The sequence below is a fragment of the Oncorhynchus nerka genome, linkage group LG5 (assembly GCF_034236695.1).
Source record: "Oncorhynchus nerka isolate Pitt River linkage group LG5, Oner_Uvic_2.0, whole genome shotgun sequence".
Classification (NCBI taxonomy): Eukaryota; Metazoa; Chordata; class Actinopteri; order Salmoniformes; family Salmonidae; genus Oncorhynchus; species Oncorhynchus nerka.
The window spans coordinates 6,239,705-6,264,372 of NC_088400.1; the positions used below are offsets into that span (position 1 = coordinate 6,239,705).

General features: G+C 47.5%; 1 protein-coding gene across 1 annotated transcript in view; it reads right to left on the reverse strand.

Moving 5' to 3' along the window:
• Positions 1-1,901: 1,901 nt before the first annotated feature.
• The window catches only part of LOC115125471 (tetraspanin-17), a 59,471-nt gene continuing 36,704 nt past the window's right edge, over positions 1,902-24,668 (reverse strand). The window contains exons 3-8 of the mRNA XM_065018285.1: positions 14,282-14,428; positions 13,345-13,515; positions 12,634-12,759; positions 12,447-12,494; positions 7,231-7,347; positions 1,902-3,229 (exon numbers count right to left, since the gene is read on the reverse strand). Coding sequence (XP_064874357.1) covers positions 3,164-3,229; positions 7,231-7,347; positions 12,447-12,494; positions 12,634-12,759; positions 13,345-13,515; positions 14,282-14,428 — 675 coding nt within the window. The 3' untranslated portion in view covers positions 1,902-3,163. The remainder of the gene's footprint in view (positions 3,230-7,230; positions 7,348-12,446; positions 12,495-12,633; positions 12,760-13,344; positions 13,516-14,281; positions 14,429-24,668) is intronic.

Genomic DNA, 24,668 nt, shown 5'->3' on the forward strand with positions numbered 1-24,668 from the left:
AAACAGTCCAACTAAGACAGATAGACAACAAACACTAGGAGAAAACAAAACAGTCCAACTAAGACAGATAGACAACAAACACACCAACAAACACTAGGAGAAAACAAAACAGTCCAACTAAGACAGATAGACAACAAACACACCAACAAACACTAGGAGAAAACAAAACAGTCCAACTAAGACAGATAGACAACAAACACACCAACAAACACTAGGAGAAAACAAAACAGTCCAACTAAGACAGATAGACAACAAACACACCAACAAACACTAGGAGAAAACAAAAACAGTCCAACTAAGACAGATAGACAACAAACACACCAACAAACACTAGGAGAAAACAAAAACAGTCCAACTAAGACAGATAGACAACAAACACACCAACAAACACTAGGAGAAAACAAAAACAGTCCAACTAAGACAGATAGACAACAAACACACCAACAAACACTAGGAGAAAACAAAAACAGTCCAACTAAGACAGATAGACAACAAACACACCAACAAACACTAGGAGAAAACAAAACAGTCCAACTAAGACAGATAGACAACAAACACACCAACAAACACTAGGAGAAAACAAAAACAGTCCAACTAAGACAGATAGACAACAAACACACCAACAAACACTAGGAGAAAACAAAACAGTCCAACTAAGACAGATAGACAACAAACACACCAACAAACACTAGGAGAAAACAAAACAGTCCAACTAAGACAGATAGACAACAAACACACCAACAAACACTAGGAGAAAACAAAACAGTCCAACTAAGACAGATAGACAACAAACACACCAACAAACACTAGGAGAAAACAAAAACAGTCCAACTAAGACAGATAGACAACAAACACACCAACAAACACTAGGAGAAAACAAAAACAGTCCAACTAAGACAGATAGACAACAAACACACCAACAAACACTAGGAGAAAACAAAAACAGTCCAACTAAGACAGATAGACAACAAACACACCAACAAACACTAGGAGAAAACAAAACAGTCCAACTAAGACAGATAGACAACAAACACACCAACAAACACTAGGAGAAAACAAAAACAGTCCAACTAAGACAGATAGACAACAAACACACCAACAAACACTAGGAGAAAACAAAACAGTCCAACTAAGACAGATAGACAACAAACACACCAACAAACACTAGGAGAAAACAAAACAGTCCAACTAAGACAGATAGACAACAAACACACCAACAAACACTAGGAGAAAACAAAACAGTCCAACTAAGACAGATAGACAACAAACACACCAACAAACACTAGGAGAAAACAAAAACAGTCCAACTAAGACAGATAGACAACAAACACACCAACAAACACTAGGAGAAAACAAAACAGTCCAACTAAGACAGATAGACAACAAACACACCAACAAACACTAGGAGAAAACAAAAACAGTCCAACTAAGACAGATAGACAACAAACACACCAACAAACACTAGGAGAAAACAAAACAGTCCAACTAAGACAGATAGACAACAAACACACCAACAAACACTAGGAGAAAACAAAACAGTCCAACTAAGACAGATAGACAACAAACACACCAACAAACACTAGGAGAAAACAAAACAGTCCAACTAAGACAGATAGACAACAAACACACCAACAAACACTAGGAGAAAACAAAACAGTCCAACTAAGACAGATAGACAACAAACACACCAACAAACAATAGGAGAAAACAAAAACAGTCCAACTAAGACAGATAGACAACAAACACACCAACAAACACTAGGAGAAAACAAAACAGTCCAACTAAGACAGATAGACAACAAACACACCAACAAACACTAGGAGAAAACAAAACAGTCCAACTAAGACAGATAGACAACAAACACACCAACAAACACTAGGAGAAAACAAAACAGTCCAACTAAGACAGATAGACAACAAACACACCAACAAACACTAGGAGAAAACAAAACAGTCCAACTAAGACAGATAGACAACAAACACACCAACAAACACTAGGAGAAAACAAAACAGTCCAACTAAGACAGATAGACAACAAACACACCAACAAACACTAGGAGAAAACAAACTAAGAGAGGAGAAAAGTACAAATCCAGACAGACCAGACAATCAGGTAATTGAAGCTTCCAAAAGGTAGTGGTGGGAGTCCAGAAGAGAGACAGAATAAACACGTACAAACGTCGCCTCGACGTCAGTATAACGTAGATTTAACGTTAGTATAAGGTTAAAGGTTAGATCAAGTAAAAAGCCTACTATCCCCATGTGCTTCAGGGATGCCGGGAGAGAAAAATCCTCTCCGTATGTATGTCTGTCTGTTTGATTAAACTCAAAACATCGACAGACTAAATAAAACATGTTGTAGGTTAAAACATGCTGCTCAACAAACAGCTGGTTAAAGACATGCATCCGTAGCAAGGCCTTGCTAACTCCAGACTTTTCAGAATTTGACCCTAAAATGAAGAGAGCTTAATGTCTTTCAGTGGTCATAGGATAAGGGAAAGAAATGCCATCCTGTCAGCCAGCCGGTAGGTCCGTCAGCAGCCCACTCTATACTGTACAGGAGACAGAAAGGCTGTACGAGTGGGATAGGAGGTGTCCAACAAGCAGCCCTGGAAGGCCTTTCTGAAGGGCTGTTTTGAAATCCTGGAAGTAGGGTTGAAAGTGACACCAGGTGAAATAGACGGACAGGCAGGTCCAGAGGTAAACAGCTCTTTGTGTTTTCACCTCTCAGCCTAAACAGCTCTTTGTGTTTTCACCTCTCAGCCTGGCAGGTCCAGGGGTAAACAGCTCTTTGTGTTTTCACCTCTCAGCCTGGCAGGTCCAGAGGTAAACAGCTCTTTGTGTTTTCACCTCTCAGCCTGGCAGGTCCAGGGGTAAACAGCTCTTTGTGTTTCCATCTCTCAGCCTGGCAGGTCCAGAGGTAAACAGCTCTTTGTGTTTTCACCTCTCAGCCTGGCAGGTCCAGAGGTAAACAGCTCTTTGTGTTTTCACCTCTCAGCCTGGCAGGTCCAGAGGTAAACAGCTCTTTGTGTTTTCACCTCTCAGCCTGGCAGGTCCAGAGGTAAACAGCTCTTAGTGTTTTCATCTCTTAGCGGTCAGTGGGAGGTGAGCTGGATGTTGGGGGTCAAAGGTCAGAGTACTCCCTCCTCCACAGGGTCCTGGCGTCACCAGTTGGCCTTCACGGCCTTGACGTCACTCACCAGGTTCTGAGCCAGGCAGATCCCAAATATCTAAACAGGAAATGACATCACAGGTTAGCTCTGACATAAAGCTAACTGACATCTGAAGCATAGGTTCTCTGATTTGGAATGACACTCAAGGAGAAGGATGTAATCATGATTCTCGCCAGCAGATGGCAGTCTAAACAGTCTAAACTCCAAGCAGGGTTTCCGTTAGGAAAATGTGGTGCAGGAGAACATGACCGGGAAGAATTTAATTTAACGGCCATTTGAGAAATTTACCAGACCCATATGCATTGGGTGCATAACCCATTAGGACGTCCAACCACAGTGCCAGAAAAATCTCATTTAGATTATGGTAATGGCTCTTAAGAGAATATGCAAATTATGCAATGAAGCAGTCCATTAAAACGTCATTTTCAAATATTTGCCAAAATGATATTCGAGGGAAAACAGCATTCTAAACAGCACACCTGATAGAGGTTCCATATGTGACAGAGATAGAAATCTCTGAGGCAGCAACTAGGACGGGTTGTTGCCAGGCAGCAACTAGGACGGGTTGTTGCCAGGCAGCAACTAGGACGGGTTGTTGCCAGGCAGCAACTAGGACGGGTTGTTGCCAGGCAGCAACTAGGACGGGTTGTTGCCAGGCAGCAACTAGGACGGGTTGTTGCCAGGCAGCAACTAGGACGGGTTGTTGCCAGGCAGCAACTAGGGACGGGTTGTTGCCAGGCAGCAACTAGGACGGGTTGTTGCCAGGCAGCAACTAGGGACGGGTTGTTGCCAGGCAGCAACTAGGACGGGTTGTTGCCAGGCAGCAACTAGGACGGGTTGTTACCAGGCAGCAACTAGGACGGGTTGTTGCCAGGCAGCAACTAGGACGGGTTGTTACCAGGCAGCAACTAGGACGGGTTGTTGCCAGGCAGCAACTAGGACGGGTTGTTGCCAGGCAGCAACTAGGACGGGTTGTTACCAGGCAACAACTAGGATGGGTTGTTAATATGACCAGGATTGTGCCTTTGGCTCGTGGACGACGAAAGAAAGTTGGTATGAAAACCAATAGAACAGGAGAAAATGGCAGAGTGGTGGATCCAATAGGGAAGTAAATGGAAATACATTGGCCAAAATTATATCATTACTACTGTCTATACAGAAAGAAACAAAATCATTCACAACACTTCCGGCCCCAAAAATAAATCGAGGACCATCATTGTTTAAAAAAAATAGCTGTGGATTGTTTCAAATCACAAGTCTCCCTATTGGTCAGCACAAGTGTGCAACGCTGTCATCAAGGCAGAATCTCAAATATAAAATATATTTAGATTTGTTTAACACTTTTTTGGGGTTACTACATGATTCCATATGTGTTTATTTAATAGTTTTGATGTCTTCATTATTATTTTACAATGTAGAAAATAGTACAAATAAATAAAAACCCTGGAATGAGTAAGTGTGTCCAAACCTTTGACTGGTACTGTACTTGTGCATTCAGAAAGTATCCAGACCCCTTCACTTTCTACACATTTTGTTGGCTTTACAGCCTTATTCTAAAAATGATTCAACAGTTTTTTTCCCCCTCATCAATCTATGACATCACAATACTCCATAATGACATCACAATAATCCATAATGACATCACAATACTCCATAATGAGAAAGCGAAAAGAGGCTAGAAGTTTTTGCAAATTGATTAAAAATACCTTATTTACATAAGTATTCAGAACCTTCGCCATGAGACTCGAAATTGATCATCCTTGAGATGTTTCTACAACTTGATTGGAGTCCACTTGTGGTAAATTCAATTGATTGGACATGACTTGGAAAGGCAGACACCTGTCTATATAAGGTCCCACAGTTCACAGTGCATGTGAGAGCACAAAAACTTGTTTTCGTTTTGTCATTACGAGGTATTATTTTGTAGATCGATGAGGACAATGTTTTATATAATCCATTTTAAAATAAAGCTGTAACATAACAAAATGTGGAAAAAGTCAAGGGGTCTGAATACTTTCTGAATGCACTGTATTGGCCTATAGAGAGAATCAGCAAACTCACCCCGTAAAAAGACAAGTCAACAAATAAGATACAAAATAACTAACAAAAATACACACAGGCCAATTTAATTCCAATAGATTATGCATATTAACCTATAGACTAATAAGCATGATGGTCAAATACAGTGCCTTGCGAAAGTATTCGGCCCCCTTGAACTATGCGATCTTTTGCCACATTTCAGGCTTCAAACATAAAGATATAAAACTGTATTTTTTTGTGAAGAATCAACAACAATCATGAAGTGGAACGACATTTATTGGATATTTCAAACTTTTTTAACAAATCAAAAACTGAAAAATTGTGCGTGCAAAATTATTCAGCCCCATTAAGTTAATACTTTGTAGCGCCACCTTTTGCTGCGATTACAGCTGTAAGTCGCTTGGGGTATGTCTCTATCAGTTTTGCACATCGAGAGACTGACATTTTTTCCCATTCCTCCTTGCAAAACAGCTCGAGCTCAGTGAGGTTGGATGGAGAGCATTTGTGAACAGCAGTTTTCAGTTCTTTCCACAGATTCTCGATTGGATTCAGGTCTGGACATTGACTTGGCCATTCTAACACCTGGATATGTTTATTTTTGAACCATTCCATTGTAGATTTAGCTTTATGTTTTGGATCATTGTCTTGTTGGAAGACAAATCTCCGTCCCAGTCTCAGGTCTTTTGCAGACTCCATCAGGTTTTCTTCCAGAATGGTCCTGTATTTGGCTCCATCCATCTTCCCATCAATTTGAACCATCTTCCCTGTCCCTGCTGAAGAAAAGCAGGCCCAAACCATGATGCTGCCACCACCATGTTTGACAGTGGGGATGGTGTGTTCAGGGTGATGAGCTGTGTTGCTTTTACGCCAACATAACGTTTTGCATTGTTGCCAAAAAGTTCAATTTTGGTTTCATCTGACCAGAGCACCTTCTTCCACATGTTTGGTGTGTCTCCCAGGTGGCTTGTGGCAAACTTTAAACGACACTTTTATGGATATCTTTAAGAAATGGCTTTCTTCTTGCCACTCTTCCATAAAGGCCAGATTTGTGCAATATACGACTGATTGTTGTCCTATGGACAGAGTCTCCCACCTCAGCTGTAGATCTCTGCAGTTCATCCAGAGTGATCATGGGCCTCTTGGCTGCATCTCTGATCAGTATTCTCCTTGTATGAGCTGAAAGTTTAGAGGGACGGCCAGGTCTTGGTAGATTTGCAGTGGTCTGATACTCCTTCCATTTCAATATTATCGCTTGCACAGTGCTCCTTTGGATGTTTAAAGCTTGGGAAATCTTTTTGTATCCAAATCCGGCTTTAAACTTCTTCACAACAGTATCTCGGACCTGCCTGGTGTGTTCCTTGTTCTTCATGATGCTCGCTGCGCTTTTAACGGACCTCTGAGACTATCACAGTGCAGGTGCATTTATACGGAGACTTGATTACTGTATTTATCATCATTAGTCATTTAGGTCAACATTGGATCATTCAGAGATCCTCACTGAACTTCTGGAGAGAGTTTGCTGCACTGAAAGAAAGTAAAGGGGCTGAATAATTTTGCACGCCCAATTTTTCAGTTTTTGATTTGTTAAAAAAGTTTGAAATATCCAATAAATGTCGTTCCACTTCATGATTGTGTCCCACTTGTTGTTGATTCTTCACAAAAAAATACAGTTTTATATCTTTATGTTTGAAGCCTGAAATGTGGCAAAAGGTCGCAAAGTTCAAGGGGGCCGAATACTTTCGCAAGGCACTGTATATTTCCATCGACTGGCATTTCCATAAAATTATAAAAAGCATTATTTGGGGATTTATTTTGTTGGGTCATTTTGGCCGGCAGCAGTTTTATTTATCTGCTTTTCATATAATTTTTTGGGGACAAAAGTTGGTAATTGCCGGCTAACGGAAACCCTGACTTCCAGCCATGACGGTGACTGCAAATGCAGACATGATCTGATTCACACAAAAGCTGACTCTTTAAATATACATTTGTTAAATAATGTCTCTGGGGGTCCTCCTTACCTGTAAAAGTGCAATGCCCACAAAGATCCCAGCTACAATGATCAGGTTGTCCTGAAGCCACCTCTCAAACTGGCCCACACAACCCTTGGTGTGGATGTACTTCTGCTGGTCCAACTCCTGAGAGGAGAAATTGGATACATGTTTTAAAATACAGTGTTTCTCCAACCAACAGTTTGGAGATTTTTTTTTTTTTTTAACATTGAGTTAGCCAAACCAGACCAAACCAAGCCAAACCAGACCAAACCAGACCAAACCAAGCCAAACCAGACCAAACCAAGCCAAACCAAACCAAACCGAGCCAAACCCAATCATACCACTGACTACGACTCATAGAACACGAAGGTTAACACAAATACCAGATGACTCCCAAATGGCACCCTATTTCCTATGGGACCTATTTGAAAGAAGTGCACTATAAAAGGGAATAGGGTGCCATTTAGTTACTGGTTTCTCCGTTTCATTAGTGGTTAGAGTGTAGGGGCGGCAGGTAGCCTAGTGGTTAGAGTGTAGGGGTGGCAGGGTAGCCTAGTGGTTAGAGTGTAGGGGCGGCAGGTAGCCTAGTGGTTAGAGTGTAGAGGAGGCAGGTAGCCTAGTGGTTAGAGTGTAGAGGAGGCAGGTAGCCTAGTGGTTAGAGTGTAGAGGAGGCAGGTAGCCTAGTGGTTAGAGTGTAAGGGCGGCAGGTAGCCTAGTGGTTAGAGTGTAGGGGCGGCAGGTAGCCTAGTGGTTAGAGTGTAGAGGTGGCAGGTAGCCTAGTGGTTAGAGTGTAGGGGTGGCAGGTAGCCTAGTGGTTAGAGTGTAGAGGGGGCAGCGTAGCCTAGTGGTTAGAGTGTAGGGGCGGCAGGTAGCCTAGTGGTTAGAGTGTAGGGGTGGCAGGTAGCCTAGTGGTTAGAGCATTGGGCCAGTAACCAAAAGGTTACTAGATCAAATCCCCGAGCTGACAAGTAAAAATTCTGTCGTTCTGTTGTTGAACAAGGCAGTTAACCCGTTCCTAGGACGTCATTGTAAATAAGAATTTGTTCTTAACGGACTTGCCTAGTTAAATAAAAGGTAAAAAAATAAAAGAGCATCCATTTTGTTTAAATGTATGTTACTGTTGTCCCTGGGAGGCGCAGTGGTCTAAGACACTGCATCGCAGTGCTAGCTGTGCCACCAGAGATTCTGGGTTCGAGCCCAGGCTCTGCCGCAACCGGGAGGCTCATATCAGCGCATGACAGAGTAAAGATATATGCTTAATTTGTCCTTAGGCTTTTACGCCGTAACGAGAGAAGTAACGTAGCCTAAAGATAATGAAAACAGGCCTTTTAACCAGATGAAATCATGACATGAGCATATGATTCTAATTAGAGAGAGTCCAGACAGACTACAATAGGAAACCTTGTGAATGGACAAATAGGCCTATATAAGAGAACCAGCAAACACACACACCACACAGGTCCAGTCCATAATGTCACCAGTGTATGTCAGATACAAGAGCAAAATATTGATCTTTTCTTAAAAACGTATAAAAAAAACAACAACCTAGGCCTACCTTTCTGAAATTAGGCTCTAAGATAATGAATTGACGAGGAAAGTATGAAGAGGAGAGAGACAGCTATGCCATAGTATGAAATTGACAATCATTAAAGTATAAACAAAAATGTCCATAGCCTATTCCGTATCTTATTATACCATACGAGGTTGGAGAGGATTGGTGCATTGTTCATTTGACAAGCTGTTTAGCTGCTGGAACGTCTAGCGGTTTAGCCGCTGGAACGTCTAGCGGTTTAGCCGCTGGAACATCTAGCGGTTTAGCCGCTGGAACATCTAGCGTTTAGCCGCTGGAACATCTAGCGGTTTAGCCGCTGGAACATCTAGCGGTTTAGCCGCTGGAACATCTAGCGGTTTAGCCGCTGGAACGTCTAGCTGTTTAGCCGCTGGAACATCTAGCTGCTGGAACATCTAGCTGCTGGAACATCTAGCTGTTTAGCTGCTGGAACATCTAGCTGCTGGAACATCTAGCTGTTTAGCTATTGGAACATCTAGCTATTGGAACATCTAGCTGCTGGAACATCTAGCGGTTTAGCTGCTGGAACGTCTAGCTGCTGGAACATCTAGCGGTTTAGCTGCTGGAACATCTAGCTGCTGGAACATCTAGCGGTTTAGCTGCTGGAACATCTAGCGGTTTAGCTGCTGGAACATCAAACGACAGTTGGAAAGAGGAGGAAATGTTGACAGTTTAAAATCGAGAGACTAACTTAGATAATTTAGCTATTTGAATTAGAATCTAAGGAACTATTTTAAGTATACACAAAACTACCTTCATACTTCCATACCGCTAGTCACAGTCACTCGCTTTTTGTAACAAAGCGCAGCAAGTCTAAGTCCGGCCCGGCACAAATCAATTGAGGTCAGACTCCCTCGAGTCATATGTGTGTGTCTTATTTTTTTCATCAAACATTTCGCTTAAAGCATCAGACGGCTGTGTATATATATGGAAAAAGAACATACGACTCTTGGTCGACCATGATTTTGGTTGGTCGGGGACAGCCCTAGTGTGTGTACACTGTGGATGAAGCTGTGTGTGTACACTGTGGATGAAGCTGTGTGTGTTTACACTGTGGATGAAGCTGTGTGTGTTTACACTGTGGATGAAGCTATGTGTGTTTACACTGTGGATGAAGCTGTGTGTGTGTGTGTGTACACTGTGGATGAAGCTGTGTGTGTGTGTACACTGTGGATGAAGCTGTGTGTGTTTACACTGTGGATGAAGCTATGTGTGTTTACACTATGGATGAAGCTGTGTGTGTGTGTGTGTGTACACTGTGGATGAAGCTGTGTGTGTGTGTGTACATTTTGGATGAAGCTGTGTGTGTGTGTGTGTGTGTACACTGTGGATGAAGCTGTGTGTGTGTGTACACTGTGGATGAAGCTGTGTGTGTGTGTACACTGTGGTTGAAGCTGTGTGTGTGTACACTGTGGATGAAGCTGTGTGTGTACACTGTGGATGAAGCTGTGTGTGTTTACACTGTGGATGAAGCTGTGTGTGTTTACACTGTGGATGAAGCTGTGTGTGTGTGTGTACATTTTGGATGAAGCTGTGTGTGTGTGTACACTGTGGATGAAGCTGTGTGTGTGTGTACATTTTGGATGAAGCTGTGTGTGTGTGTGTGTACACTGTGGATGAAGCTGTGTGTGTGTGTACACTGTGGATGAAGCTGTGTGTGTACACTGTGGATGAAGCTGTGTGTGTGTGTGTACACTGTGGATGAAGCTGTGTGTGTGTGTGTACACTGTGGATGAAGCTGTGTGTGTGTGTACACTGTGGATGAAGCTGTGTGTGTGTGTACACTGTGGATGAAGCTGTGTATTTTGTTCCGTTTCCATATAAAAGTCTACTGAAGGTCCTGTTCAGCTCCAACGACAAAGAGGGTCTGACCCACAAAGCTTAAGAGACACTCCACTCCACCAAGGATTCCCTTGTTCCAAAGCTAAAACCTGGAAACCAACTCTCTACCAATGGGAGGTAACGGAATACCTGGCCGTCCAATGAAATGTTTCCGATGGTGACAGTGAACTTCCCCTAGAGCAATTTCCATTTCAGTTTGTGTTGTTTTTCTTGATCTCTGCTATTCTCTTCCTCTCTCTCTCCCACCTCCCACCCCCGAAACACTACACAAACAAAGTACAGCTCACAGCTTGTTTCAATAGATTTTCATAGCAAAGCCTACAAGCCTGTACAGCCTACAAGCCTTGGAAAACTATCAAATGGGGGGCTACACTACATAACACTACGCATAGCAACAGTACGCATAGCAACAGTACGCAGGGCAACAGTACGCAGGGCAACAGTACGCAGGGCAACAGTACGCAGGGCAACAGTACGCAGGGCAACAGTACGCAGAGCAACAGTACGCAGAGCAACAGTACGCAGAGCAACAGTACGCAGAGCAACAGTACGTAGAGCAACAGTACGTAGAGCAACAGTACGCAGGGCAACAGTACGCAGGGCAACAGTACGCAGGGCAACAGTACGCAGGGCAACAGTACGCAGGGCAACAGTACGCAGGGCAACAGTACACAGAGCAACAGTACGCAGCACAACAGTACGCATAGCAACAGAACGCATAGCAACAGTACGCAGGGCAACAGTACGCAGAGCAACAGTACGCAGAGCAACAGTACGCATAGCAACAGTACGCATAGCAACAGTGCTCTGGTGGAGAGCTGTATGAGTGCACACACCCACACACAGGAGGGAGGCATAACCCACTGAATCCCCAATTATAGAGTGTAGTGCTGTGATGCTTCCCAGGGCTATAACTGGAGACTAATCATCACTGTTAGAGAAACACCCTGTTATTAAGGAAGAGAGGACAGAGGAGAGGAGCCTGAACGCTAGCTAGCTAGGAAGAGATGAGGACAGAGGAGAGGAGCCTGAACACTAGCTAGCTAGGAAGAGATGAGGACAGAGGAGAGGAGCCTGAACGCTAGCTAGCTAGGAAGAGATGAGGACAGAGGAGAGGAGCCTGAACGCTAGCTAGCTAGGAAGAGATGAGGACAGAGGAGAGGAGCCTGAACACTAGCTAGCTAGGAAGAGATGAGGACAGAGGAGAGGAGCCTGAACACTAGCTAGCTAGGAAGAGATGAGGACAGAGGAGAGGAGCCTGAACACTAGCTAGCTAGGAAGAGATGAGGACAGAGGAGAGGAGCCTGAACGCTAGCTAGCTAGGAAGAGATGAGGACAGAGGAGAGGAGCCTGAACACTAGCTAGCTAGGAAGAGATGAGGACAGAGGAGAGGAGCCTGAACGCTAGCTAGCTAGGAAGAGATGAGGACAGAGGAGAGGAGCCTGAACGCTAGCTAGCTAGGAAGAGATGAGGACAGAGGAGAGGAGCCTGAGCGCTAGCTAGCTAGGAAGAGATGAGGACAGAGGAGAGGAGCCTGAGCGCTAGCTAGCTAGGAAGAGATGAGGACAGAGGAGAGGAGCCTGAGCGCTAGCTAGCTAGGAAGAGAAGAGGACAGAGGAGAGGAGCCTGACCGCTAGCTAGCTAGGAAGAGATGAGGACAGAGGAGAGGAGCCTGACCGCTAGCTAGCTACTTAACCCCTAACTACCATGCCTGGCTAGATGTTCAGAGGAAAGGTTGAAATGTCCGCCGCCTCTCTCCCTCTGGATAACGACCAGCATGGTTTGAAAGACTGATTGGGTCTGATTGGAAAAACACAAGAGAAAAACCAACCCCTTGAAGTCTCACGTCGTAGCCACACTGTGTGTTAAGGACGTCTTCCTGAAACGAATGAAAGCAAAACTATCATGAGAACAGCAAAACGTGGGTCTTCCATTACGATCTGTGGAATATGTTTAATGTGTTAAACTGAATTAAGTCTGAGGTTTATAATGTTCTGTAGCCCAATAAGGCATCTCACGGCAGGGTCTTTAACGCAGCAGGAGAAGGGGACTCCACAGCGCTCTCTACTGGGGTTAAACTCAGTGCAGTTGAAGTAGATATTCAGGTTCCAGTCATTAGGACCGTGGGCTCCACAGCACGACCACTAAAACACACACACACAGACAGGTATAAGGCTTTATCACATGTTATAAGCATCGTTGAGCCCTTATAAAGTCTTACTACAACCACGTCTGCTATGATAAAGAGGCTGGCTCTGGTTCAGTATATGTACAGTTATCCAATCAAGGTTAAGGCACTAGCTGCCAGTACAGTTAAAGGTACGAGACATGCTGCCAGTCCAGTTAAATGTACGAGACATAACAGATAGTACTACTGACATATCCCTGTTAACTCTATAACATATAGTACTACTGACATATCCCTGTGTTAACTCTATAACATATAGTACTACTGACATATCCTTGTGTTAACTCTATAACATATAGTACTACTCACATATCCCTGTTAACTCTATAACATCTAGTACTACTGACATATCCCTGTTAACTCTATAACATATAGTACTACTGACATATCCCTGTGTTAACTCTATAACATCTAGTACTACTGACATATCCCTGTTAACTCTATAACATATAGTACTACTGACATATCCCTGTGTTAACTCTATAACATCTAGTACTACTGACATATCCCTGTTAACTCTATAACATATAGTACTACTCACATATTCCTGTGTGAAGTCTATGAGGTTCTGCAGGTCGATGTCGTCGCGGTAAGCCTTGACGTTGTTGTTGATGAAGAAGTTGAGCTGGTCTTTGATCCAGTCTTTGAACACAAAGGCCAGGATGCCTGCTGTCAGCTCTAAGAAGAAGATCAGGCCCAGGAACACCGAAAACTAGAACACAGAGAGAGAACATCAGAACAGGATGCCTGTCTGGCCAGCCAGGAGCCATCACTTCCCTTTCTCCTCTTCTGTAGGCTGGCCAGCCAGGAGCCATCACTTCCCTTTCTCCTCTTCTGTAGGCTGGCCAGCCAGGAGCCATCACTTCCCTTTCTCCTCTTCTGTAGGCTGGCCAGCCAGGAGTCCCCGCTTCTGTAGGCTGGCCAGCCAGGAGCCATCACTTCCCTTTCTCCTCTTCTGTAGGCTGGCCAGCCAGGAGCCATCACTTCCATTCCCCGCTTCTGTAGGCCCCCCCCCGATATTTCGATAACATGCTTAGGTTTGTGTACTCAATAATGGATGTGTCAGGCTTTTAGAAACGAGTGGTTTATTATTTCCCATCTAGATCAATACCAATCCTAGTTGTTCATTTACAGTAAGTAGCCAACTGCTATGAATGACCTCAACTTTCAGATCAAACGAAGCCAGAGTTATTTTTGTGAATCAAACTAGGATGTACCTCCCTCCCTCTCCTCTTCCCTCCTCTAAATAATACCTAAATGAAGACCTAAAAGGTGTGAACCAAGGTGTAAATTACTGAACTGCAAACCCAAAAGGTGTGGATAGCAGAGCAGAAATTAACCATACGAGGTTCAATGTGGTATCGTCCAAGGCACACAGTCTTACCACCCCACAGAGAGATTAAACTAAGAAAGCCTATGGGAGAAAGAAAGAGTTGAACTCTCTAAGGAGAAATAAAACATATTTAATTCAAACTCACAAATTTGAGCAGCAAGGTGTTTTCCCGTAGCGCTCCGATGCAACCAGCGAATCCCAGGATGAACATGACTCCTCCCACTACGATGAACAGCCACACGGGGTCGAAGCCTCCCAGGTCTGTTATGGAGGCCATGTTGGACAGCACCCCCTGCAGGACAGGAGGACCAAGGTGTTATTACAGATGTGCAGACAGACAGCACCCTAACCTCCCAGGTCTGTTAGCGACACCATGTTGAACTGCACCCCCTAGAGGACAGGAGGACCAAGAGGTTATTACAGATGTATAGACAGACAGCACCCTAACCTCCCAGGTCTGTTAGCGACACCATGTTGAACTGCACCCCCTAGAGGACAGGAGGACCATGAGGTTAATTCAGATGTGTTTTCTTACCACTGAAAGCGTAAGCAGTGAGAAAGCAGTGAGAAATGGCAGTGATAGATCTGTAAGAAAGCAGTGAGAAAGCAGTAAGAAAGCAGTAAGAAATGGCAGTGATAGATCTGTAAGAAAGCAGTGAGAAAGCAGTAAGAAAGCAGTAAGAAATGGCAGTGATAGATCTGTAAGAAAGCAGTAAGAAAGCGGTGAGAAAGCGGTAAGAAATGGCAGTGATAGATCTGTAAGAAAGCAGTGAGAAAGCAGTGAGAAAGCGGTAAGAAATGGCAGTGATAGATCTGTAAGAAAGCAGTGAGAAAGCAGTAAGAAATGGCAGTGATAGATCTGTAAGAAAGCAGTGAGAAATGGCAGTGATAGATCTGTAAGAAAGCAGTGAGAAAGCAGTGAGAAATGGCAGTGATAGATCTGTAAGAAAGCAGTAAGAAAGCGGTAAGAAATGGCAGTGATAGATCTGTAAGAAAGCAGTAAGAAAGCAGTGAGAAATGGCAGTGATAGATCTGTAAGAAAGCAGTGAGAAAGCAGTAAGAAATGGCAGTGATAGATCTGTAAGAAAGCAGTGAGAAAGCGGTAAGAAATGGCAGTGATAGATCTGTAAGAAAGCAGTGAGAAAGCGGTAAGAAATGGCAGTGATAGATCTGTAAGAAAGCAGTAAGAAAGCAGTAAGAAATGGCAGTGATAGATCTGTAAGAAAGCAGTAAGAAAGCAGTGAGAAATGGCAGTGATAGATCTGTAAGAAAGCAGTGAGAAAGCAGTGAGAAATGGCAGTGATAGATCTGTAAGAAAGCAGTGAGAAAGCGGTAAGAAATGGCAGTGATAGATCTGTAAGAAAGCAGTGTTGTGCAACGTCTTCTTTGGCATGATATAATACAATACAACACCACACCTTACTGTCAGAGAGACACGAGGCATTCCACTGCCTTTCCCTTCCAGGACAATAAACACAGACAGACAGCCCTCCCCCTGCTTCCCCTAACACACTGCTACCCCCTAACACCCTGCTTCCCCCTAAACACTCTGCTTCCCCCTAAACACTCTGCTTCCCCTAACACTCTGCTACCCCCTAACACTCTGCTACCCCTAACACTCTGCTACCCCTAACACTCTGCTACCCCCTAACACTCTGCTACCCCTAACACTCTGCTACCCCTAACACTCTGCTACCCCCTAACACTCTGCTACCCCCTAACACTCTGCTACCCCCTAACACTCTGCTACCCCCTAACACTCTGCTACCCCCTAACACTCTGCTACCCCCTAACACTCTGCTACCCCTAAACACTCTGCTACCCCCTAAACACTCTGCTACCCCTAAACACTCTGCTACCCCCTAACACTCTGCTACCCCCTAACACTCTGCTACCCCCTAACACTCTGCTACCCCCTAACACTCTGCTACCCCCTAACACTCTGCTACCCCTAACACTCTGCTACCCCCTAACACTCTGCTACCCCCTAACACTCTGCTACCCCCTAAACACTCTGCTACCCCCTAAACACTCTGCTACCCCCTAAACACTCTGCTACCCCCTAAACACTCTGCTTCCCTAAACACTCTGCTTCCCCCAAACACCCTGCTTCCCCCTAACACTCTGCTTCCCTAACACCCTGCTACCCCTAACACCCTGCTACCCCTAACACTCTGCTTCCCCTAACACACTGCTACCCCTAACACCCTGCTACCCCTAACACCCTGCTACCCCCTAACACTCTGCTTCCCCCTAACACCCTGCTACCCCTAACACTCTGCTACCCCCTAACACCCTGCTACCCCCTAACACTAACACTCTGCTACCCCTAACACTCTGCTACCCCCTAACACCCTGCTACCCCCTAACACCCTGCTTCCCCTAACACTCTGCTTCCCCTAACACCCTTCTACCCCCTAACACCCTGCTACCCCTAACACCCTGCTACCCCTAACACTCTGCTACCAATTTGTAAGTCGCTCTGGATAAGAGCGTCTGCTAAATGACTTAAATGTAATGTAAATGTACCCCTAACACTCTGCTACCCCTAACACCCTGCTACCCCCTAACACCCTGCTTCCCCTAACACCCTGCTACCCCCTAACACTCTGCTTCCCCTAAACACTCTGCTTCCCTAAACACTCTGCTTCCCTAAACACTCTGCTTCCAACACTCTGCTTCCCTAAACACTCTGCTTCCCTAAACACTCTGCTTCCCCTAAACACTCTGCTTCCCTAAACACTCTGCTTCCCTAAACACTCTGCTTCCCCTAAACACTCTGCTTCCCTAAACACTCTGCTTCCCTAAACACTCTGCTTCCCTAAACACTCTGCTTCCCTAAACACTCTGCTTCCCTAAACACTCTGCTTCCCTAAACACTCTGCTTCCCTAAACACTCTGCTTCCCCTAAACACTCTGCTTCCCCTAAACACTCTGCTTCCCCTAAACACTCTGCTTCCCCTAAACACTCTGCTTCCCCTAAACACTCTGCTTCCCTAAACACTCTGCTTCCCTAAACACTCTGCTTCCCCTAAACACTCTGCTTCCCTAAACACTCTGCTTCCCCTAAACACTCTGCTTCCCTAAACACTCTGCTTCCCTAAACACTCTGCTTCCCCTAAACACTCTGCTTCCCCTAAACACTCTGCTTCCCTAAACACTCTGCTTCCCTAAACACTCTGCTTCCCCTAAACACTCTGCTTCCCTAAACACTCTGCTTCCCCTAAACCCTAAACACTCTGCTTCCCTAAACACTCTGCTTCCCTAAACACTCTGCTTCCCTAAACACTCTGCTTCCCTAAACACTCTGCTTCCCTAAACACTCTGCTTCCCTAAACACTCTGCTTCCCTAAACACTCTGCTTCCCCTAAACACTCTGCTTCCCTAAACACTCTGCTTCCCTAAACACTCTGCTTCCCTAAACACTCTGCTTCCCTAAACACTCTGCTTCCCTAAACACTCTGCTTCCCCTAAACCCTAAACACTCTGCTTCCCCTAAACACTCTGCTTCCCCTAAACACTCTGCTTCCCCTAAACACTCTGCTTCCCCTAAACACTCTGCTTCCCCTAAACACTCTGCTTCCCCTAAACACTCTGCTTCCCCTAAACACTCTGCTTCCCCTAAACACTCTGCTTCCCCTAAACACCCTGCTTCCCCTAAACACCCTGCTTCCCCTAAACACCCTGCTACCCAACACCCTGCTACCCCTAACACCCTGCTACCCACTAACACCCTGCTACCCACTAACACCCTGCTACCCCCTAACACCCTGCTTCCCCCTAACACCCAGCTACCCCCTAACACCCTGCTACCCCTAACACCCTGCTACCCCCTAACACCCTGCTACCCCTAACACCCTGCTACTCCCCTAACACTCTGCTACCCCCTAACACCCTGCTACCCCCTAACACCCTGCTACCCCTAACACCCTGCTACCCCCTAACACTCTGCTTCTCTCTCACTCTAGCAGCCCAATTCACATTCTGCCCTGAAGACATCCTTTCTCTTTCCCCGGAATGTATGCTGCAGTAGTTTGTGTCAGGGGTCAAGGGTCAGTCGGTTATTTCTGGAGAATTTCTCCTGTCTTACCCGGTGTCCTGTGTGAATTTAAGTATGCTCCCTCTTTTTCTCGCTCGCTCTTTTTTGGGGGACCTGAGCTCTAGGACCATGCCTCAGGACTACCTGGCATGATGACTCCTTGCTGTCCCCAGTCCACCTGGCCGTGCTGCTGCTCCAGTTTCAACTGTTCTGCCTGCGGCTATGGAGTCCTGACCTGTTCACAGGACTTGCTACCTGTCCCAGACCTGCTGTTTTCAACTCTCTAGAGACAGCAGGAGTGGTAGAGATACTCTTAATGATCGGCTATGAAAAACCAACTGACATTTACTCCTGAGGTGCTGACTTGTTGCACCCTCGACAACTACTGTGATTATTATTATTTGACCATGCTGGTCATTTATGAATGTTTGAATATCTTGGCCATGTTCTGTTATAATCTCCACCCGGCACAGCCAGAACAGGACTGGCCACCACTCAGAGCCTGGTTCCTCTCTAGGTTTCTTCCTAAGTTCCTGTCTTTCGAGGGAGTTTTTCCTAGCCACCGTGCTTCTACACCTGCATTGCTTGCTGTCTGGGGTTTTAGGCTGGGTTTCTGTACAGCACTTTGAGATATCAGCTGATGTAAGAAGGGCTTTATAAATACATTTGATTGATTGATTGACATTTGGCTTCTGGTGGAATTCTGAGTTCTAGTTTCTCCATTCTGTAGCCTTCTCAGGTGTTGTGTAATCCAAAAAAGAAACTGGGCCATGATCCTTGACCTCAACCTGAGGCTACGGCACCACAGAATCATCTATGGCACAGATTCCTCTTGTGGTTCATATGATCCTTTTATGTTGTGGTTACACAGGAAACTGGAGACCTTCTACAAAAGGCTCTTTGTTGTCAAGCTAACCTTGACCTACAAAATACTGTAGTATGACTTAGATCTTATGCATAACTTAATGTATTAAGAAAAAGCAACCTGTTGGAACATGAATTCAGTATGAATCCTAACATCATCCTAACAGCATTACAAAACAGCAGACCGTTTCCACATTGGCAATTAACATCTTGACTGGTCCATTTCCAGCTAATTAATGACCTAATTGACCATTTAGGAATTGTTAACCTGTAATGAGGTTCTGAATGTATCCCACTTTCAACACATCACAGAACAACATCTTCTACCTGACCTTCAGTTTATTGGGATGGACAGAAAGAGAGAGAGGGGGGGTGTAGAGAGAGGGAGAAGAAAGAGAGAGGGGGTGTAGAGAGAGGTAGAAGAGAGAGAGAGGGGGTGTAGAGAGAGGTAGAAGAGAGAGAGGGGGTGTATAGAGAGGGAGAAGAGAGAGAGGGGTGTACAGAGAGGGAGAAGAGAGAGGGGGTGTAGAGAGAGGGAGAAGAGAGGGGGGTGTAGAGAGAGGGAGAAGAGAGAGAGAGGGGGTGTAGAGAGAGGGAGAAGAGAGAGGTAGAAGAGAGAGGTAGAAGAGAGAGAGGGGGTGTAGAGAGAGGGAGAAGAGAGAGGGGGTGTAGAGAGAGGGAGAAGAGAGAGAGGGGGTGTAGAGAGAGGGAGAAGAGAGAGAGGGGTGTAGAGAGAGGGAGAAGAGAGAGAGGGGGTGTAGAGAGAGGGAGAAGAGAGAGAGAGGGGGTGTAGAGAGAGGGAGAAGAGAGAGAGGGGGTGTAGAGAGAGGGAGAAGAGAGAGAGGGGGTGTAGAGAGAGGGAGAAGAGAGAGAGGGGGTGTAGAGAGAGGGAGAAGAGAGAGAGGGGGTGTAGAGAGAGGGAGAAGAGAGAGAGGGGGGTGTAGAGAGAGGGAGAAGAGAGAGGGGGTGTAGAGAGAGGGAGAAGAGAGAGGGGGTGTAGAGAGAGGGAGAAGAGAGAGGGGGGTGTAGAGAGAGGGAGAAGAGAGAGGGGGTGTAGAGAGAGGGAGAAGAGAGAGGGGGTGTAGAGAGAGGGAGAAGAGAGAGGGGGTGTAGAGAGAGGGAGAAGAGAGAGGGGGTGTAGAGAGAGGGAGAAGAGAGAGAGGGGGTGTATAGAGAGGGAGAAGAGAGAGAGAGGGGTGTAGAGAGAGGGAGAAGAGAGAGAGAGGGGGTGTAGAGAGAGGTAGAAGAGAGAGAGGGGGTGTAGAGAGAGGTAGAAGAGAGAGAGAGGGGTGTAGAGAGAGGGAGAAGAGAGAGAGAGGGGGTGTAGAGAGAGGGAGAAGAGAGAGAGAGGGGGTGTAGAGAGAGGGAGAAGAGAGAGAGAGGGGGTGTAGAGAGAGGAGAAGAGAGAGAGAGGGGGTGTAGAGAGAGGGAGAAGAGAGAGGGGGTGTAGAGAGGGGGAGAAGAGAGAGGGGGTGTAGAGAGAGGGAGAAGAGAGAGAGGGGTGTAGAGAGAGGGAGAAAGAGAGAGAGGGGGTGTAGAGAGAGGGAGAAGAGAGAGAGAGGGGGTGTAGAGAGAGGGAGAAGAGAGAGAGAGGGGGTGTAGAGAGAGGGAGAAGAGAGAGAGAGGGGGTGTAGAGAGAGGGAGAAGAGAGAGAGAGGGGGTGTAGAGAGAGGGAGAAGAGAGAGAGAGGGGGTGTAGAGAGAGGGAGAAGAGAGAGAGAGGGGGTGTAGAGAGAGTGAGAAGAGAGAGGGGGTGTAGCGAGAGGGAGGGGAGAGAGGGGGTGTGGAGAGGGGGAAGAGAGAGAGGGGTGTGAAGCGAGAGGGAGGAGAGAGAGGGGGTGTGGAGAGGGGGAAGAGAGAGAGGGGGTGTAGCGGGGGAAGACAGAGGGGGGGGTGAAGCGAGAGGGAGAAGAGAGAGGGGGTGTAGAGAGAGGGAGAAGAGAGAGGAGTGGGGTGTAGCGAGAAGGAGAAGAGAGAGAGGGGGGTGTAGAGCGAGAGAGGGAGAAGAGAGAGGGAGAAGAGAGAGGGGTTGTAGAGAGAGGGAGAAGAGAGAGGAGGTGTAGAGAGAGGGAGAAGAGAGAGAGAGGGGGTGTACAGAGAGGGTGGGGAGATGGCAAGAGAGAGGGGGTGTAGAGAGAGGGAGGGAGAGAGGGGGTGTAGAGAGAGGGGGTGTAGAGAGAGGGGGTGTAGAGAGAGGGAAAAGAGAGAGGGGTTGTAGAGAGAGGGAGAAGAGAGAGGAGGTGTAGAGAGAGGGAGAAGAGAGAGGAGGTGTAGAGAGAGGGTGGGGAGATGGCAAGAGAGAGGGGGTGTAGAGAGAGGGAGGGGAGAGAGGGGTGTAGAGAGAGGGGGTGTAGAGAGAGGGAGGGGAGAGAGGGGGTGTAGAGAGAGGGGGTGTAGAGAGAGGTAGAAGAGAGAGGGGTTGTAGAGAGAGGGAGAAGAGAGAGAGAGGGGGTGTAGAGAGAGGGAGAAGAGAGAGAGAGGGGTGTAGAGAGAGGGAGAAGAGAGAGGTAGAAGAGAGAGGTAGAAGAGAGAGAGGGGGTGTATAGAGAGGGAGAAGAGAGAGAGGGGGTGTAGAGAGAGGGAGAAGAGAGAGGGGGTGTAGAGAGAGGGAGAAGAGAGAGGGGGTGTAGAGAGAGGGAGAAGAGAGGGGGTGTAGAGAGAGGGAGAAGAGAGAGAGAGGGGGTGTAGAGAGAGGGAGAAGAGAGAGAGAGGGGGTGTAGAGAGAGGGAGAAGAGAGAGGTAGAAGAGAGAGGTAGAAGAGAGAGAGGGGGTGTAGAGAGAGGGAGAAGAGAGAGAGAGGGGGTGTAGAGAGAGGGAGAAGAGAGAGAGGGGGTGTAGAGAGAGGGAGAAGAGAGAGAGAGGGGGTGTAGAGAGAGGGAGAAGAGAGAGGGGGTGTAGAGAGAGGGAGAAGAGAGAGGGGGTGTAGAGAGAGGGAGAAGAGAGAGAGGGGGTGTATAGAGAGGGAGAAGAGAGAGAGAGGGGGTGTAGAGAGAGGGAGAAGAGAGAGAGAGGGGTGTAGAGAGAGGGAGAAGAGAGAGGGGGTGTAGAGAGAGGTAGAAAGAGAGAGAGGGGTGTAGAGAGAGGGACAAGAGAGAGAGAGGGGGTGTAGAGAGAGGGAGAAGAGAGAGAGAGGGGTGTAGAGAGAGGGAGAAGAGAGAGGGGGGGGAGAGGGAGAAGAGAGAGGGGGAGAAGAGAGAGGGGGTGTAGAGAGAGGGAGAAGAGAGAGAGGGGGTGTAGAGAGAGGGAGAAGAGAGAGAGAGGGGTGTAGAGAGAGGGAGAAGAGAGAGAGAGGGGTGTAGAGAGAGGGAGGGAGAAGAGAGAGAGAGGGGTGTAGAGAGAGGGAGGGAGAAGAGAGAGAGAGGGGGTGTAGAGAGAGGGAGAAGAGAGAGAGAGGGGTGTAGAGAGAGTGAGAAGAGAGAGGGGGTGTAGCGAGAGGGAGGGGAGAGAGAGGGGGGTGGAGAGGGGGAAGAGACAGAGGGGGTGTAGCGAGAGGGAGGGGAGAGAGAGGGGGTGTGGAGAGGGGGAAGAGAGAGAGGGGGTGTAGCGGGGGAAGACAGAGGGGGTGTAGCGGGGGAAGACAGAGGGGGGTGTAGCGAGAGGGAGAAGAGAGAGGGGGGTAGAGAGAGGGAGAAGAGAGAGGGGGGTGTAGAGAGAGGGAGAAGAGAGAGATGTAGAGAGAGGGAGGGGAGAGGGGGGTGTGGAGAGAGGGAGAAGAGAGAGGAGTGGGGTGTAGCGAGAGAGGGAGAAGAGAGAGGGAGAAGAGAGAGGGAGAAGAGAGAGGGGTTGTAGAGAGAGGGAGAAGAGAGAGGAGGTGTAGAGAGAGGGAGAAGAGAGAGAGAGGGGGTGTACAGAGAGGGTGGGGAGATGGCAAGAGAGAGGGGGTGTAGAGAGAGGGAGGGAGAGAGGGGGTGTAGAGAGAGGGGGTGTAGAGAGGGAAAAGAGAGAGGGGTTGTAGAGAGAGGGAGAAGAGAGAGGAGGTGTAGAGAGAGGGAGAAGAGAGAGGAGGTGTAGAGAGAGGGAGAAGAGAGAGAGGGGGTGTAGAGAGAGGGAGAAGAGAGAGGGGGTGTAGAGAGAGGGAGAAGAGAGAGGGGGTGTAGAGAGAGGGAGAAGAGAGAGAGGGGGTGTATAGAGAGGGAGAAGAGAGAGAGAGGGGTGTAGAGAGAGGGAGAAGAGAGAGAGAGGGGGTGTAGAGAGAGGGAGAAGAGAGAGAGGGGGTGTAGAGAGAGGTAGAAGAGAGAGAGAGGGGGTGTAGAGAGAGGGAGAAGAGAGAGAGGGGGTGTAGAGAGAGGGAGAAGAGAGAGAGAGGGGGTGTAGAGAGGGAGGAAGAAGAGAGAGGGGGTGTAGCGAGAGGGAGGGGGAGAGAGAGGGGTGTGGAGAGGGGGAAGAGACAGAGAGGGGGTGTAGCGAGAGGGAGGGGAGAGAGAGGGGGTGGAGAGGGGGAAGAGAGAGAGGGGGTGTAGCGGGGGAAGACAGAGGGGGTGTAGCGAGAGGGAGAAGAGAGAGGGGGTGTAGAGAGAGGGAGAAGAGAGAGGGGGGGTGTAGAGAGAGGGAGAAGAGAGAGATGTAGAGAGAGGGAGGGGAGAGGGGGTGTGGAGAGAGGGAGAAGAGAGAGGAGTGGGGTGTAGCGAGAAGGAGAAGAGAGAGAGGGGGGTGTAGAGCGAGAGAGGGAGAAGAGAGAGGGAGAAGAGAGAGGGAGAAGAGAGAGGGGTTGTAGAGAGAGGGAGAAGAGAGAGGAGGTGTAGAGAGAGGGAGAAGAGAGAGAGAGGGGGTGTACAGAGAGGGTGGGGAGATGGCAAGAGAGAGGGGGTGTAGAGAGAGGGAGGGGAGAGAGGGGGTGTAGAGAGAGGGGGTGTAGAGAGAGGGAAAAGAGAGAGGGGTTGTAGAGAGAGGGAGAAGAGAGAGGAGGTGTAGAGAGAGGTAGAAGAGAGAGAGAGGGGGTGTAGAGAGAGGGAGAAGAGAGAGAGAGGGGGTGTAGAGAGAGGGAGAAGAGAGAGGGGGTGTAGCGAGAGGGAGGGGAGAGAGAGGGGGTGTGGAGAGGGGGAAGAGACAGAGGGGGGGTGTAGCGAGAGGGAGGGAGAGAGAGGGGGTGTGGAGAGGGGGAAGAGAGAGAGGGGGTGTAGCGGGGGAAGACAGAGGGGGTGTAGCGAGAGGGAGAAGAGAAAGGGGGGTGTAGAGAGAGGGAGAAGAGAGAGGGGGGTGTAGAGAGAGGGAGAAGAGAGAGATGTAGAGAGAGGGAGGGGAGAGGGGGTGTGGAGAGAGGGAGAAGAGAGAGGAGTGGGGTGTAGCGAGAAGGAGAAGAGAGAGAGGGGGTGTAGAGCGAGAGAGGGAGAAGAGAGAGGGAGAAGAGAGAGGGAGAAGAGAGAGGGGTTGTAGAGAGAGGGAGAAGAGAGAGGAGGTGTAGAGAGAGGGAGAAGAGAGAGAGAGGGGGTGTACAGAGAGGGTGGGGAGATGGCAAGAGAGAGGGGGTGTAGAGAGAGGGAGGGGAGAGAGGGGGTGTAGAGAGAGGGGGTGTAGAGAGAGGGGGTGTAGAGAGAGGGAAAAGAGAGAGGGGTTGTAGAGAGAGGGAGAAGAGAGAGGAGGTGTAGAGAGAGGGAGAAGAGAGAGGAGGTGTAGAGAGAGGGTGGGGAGAT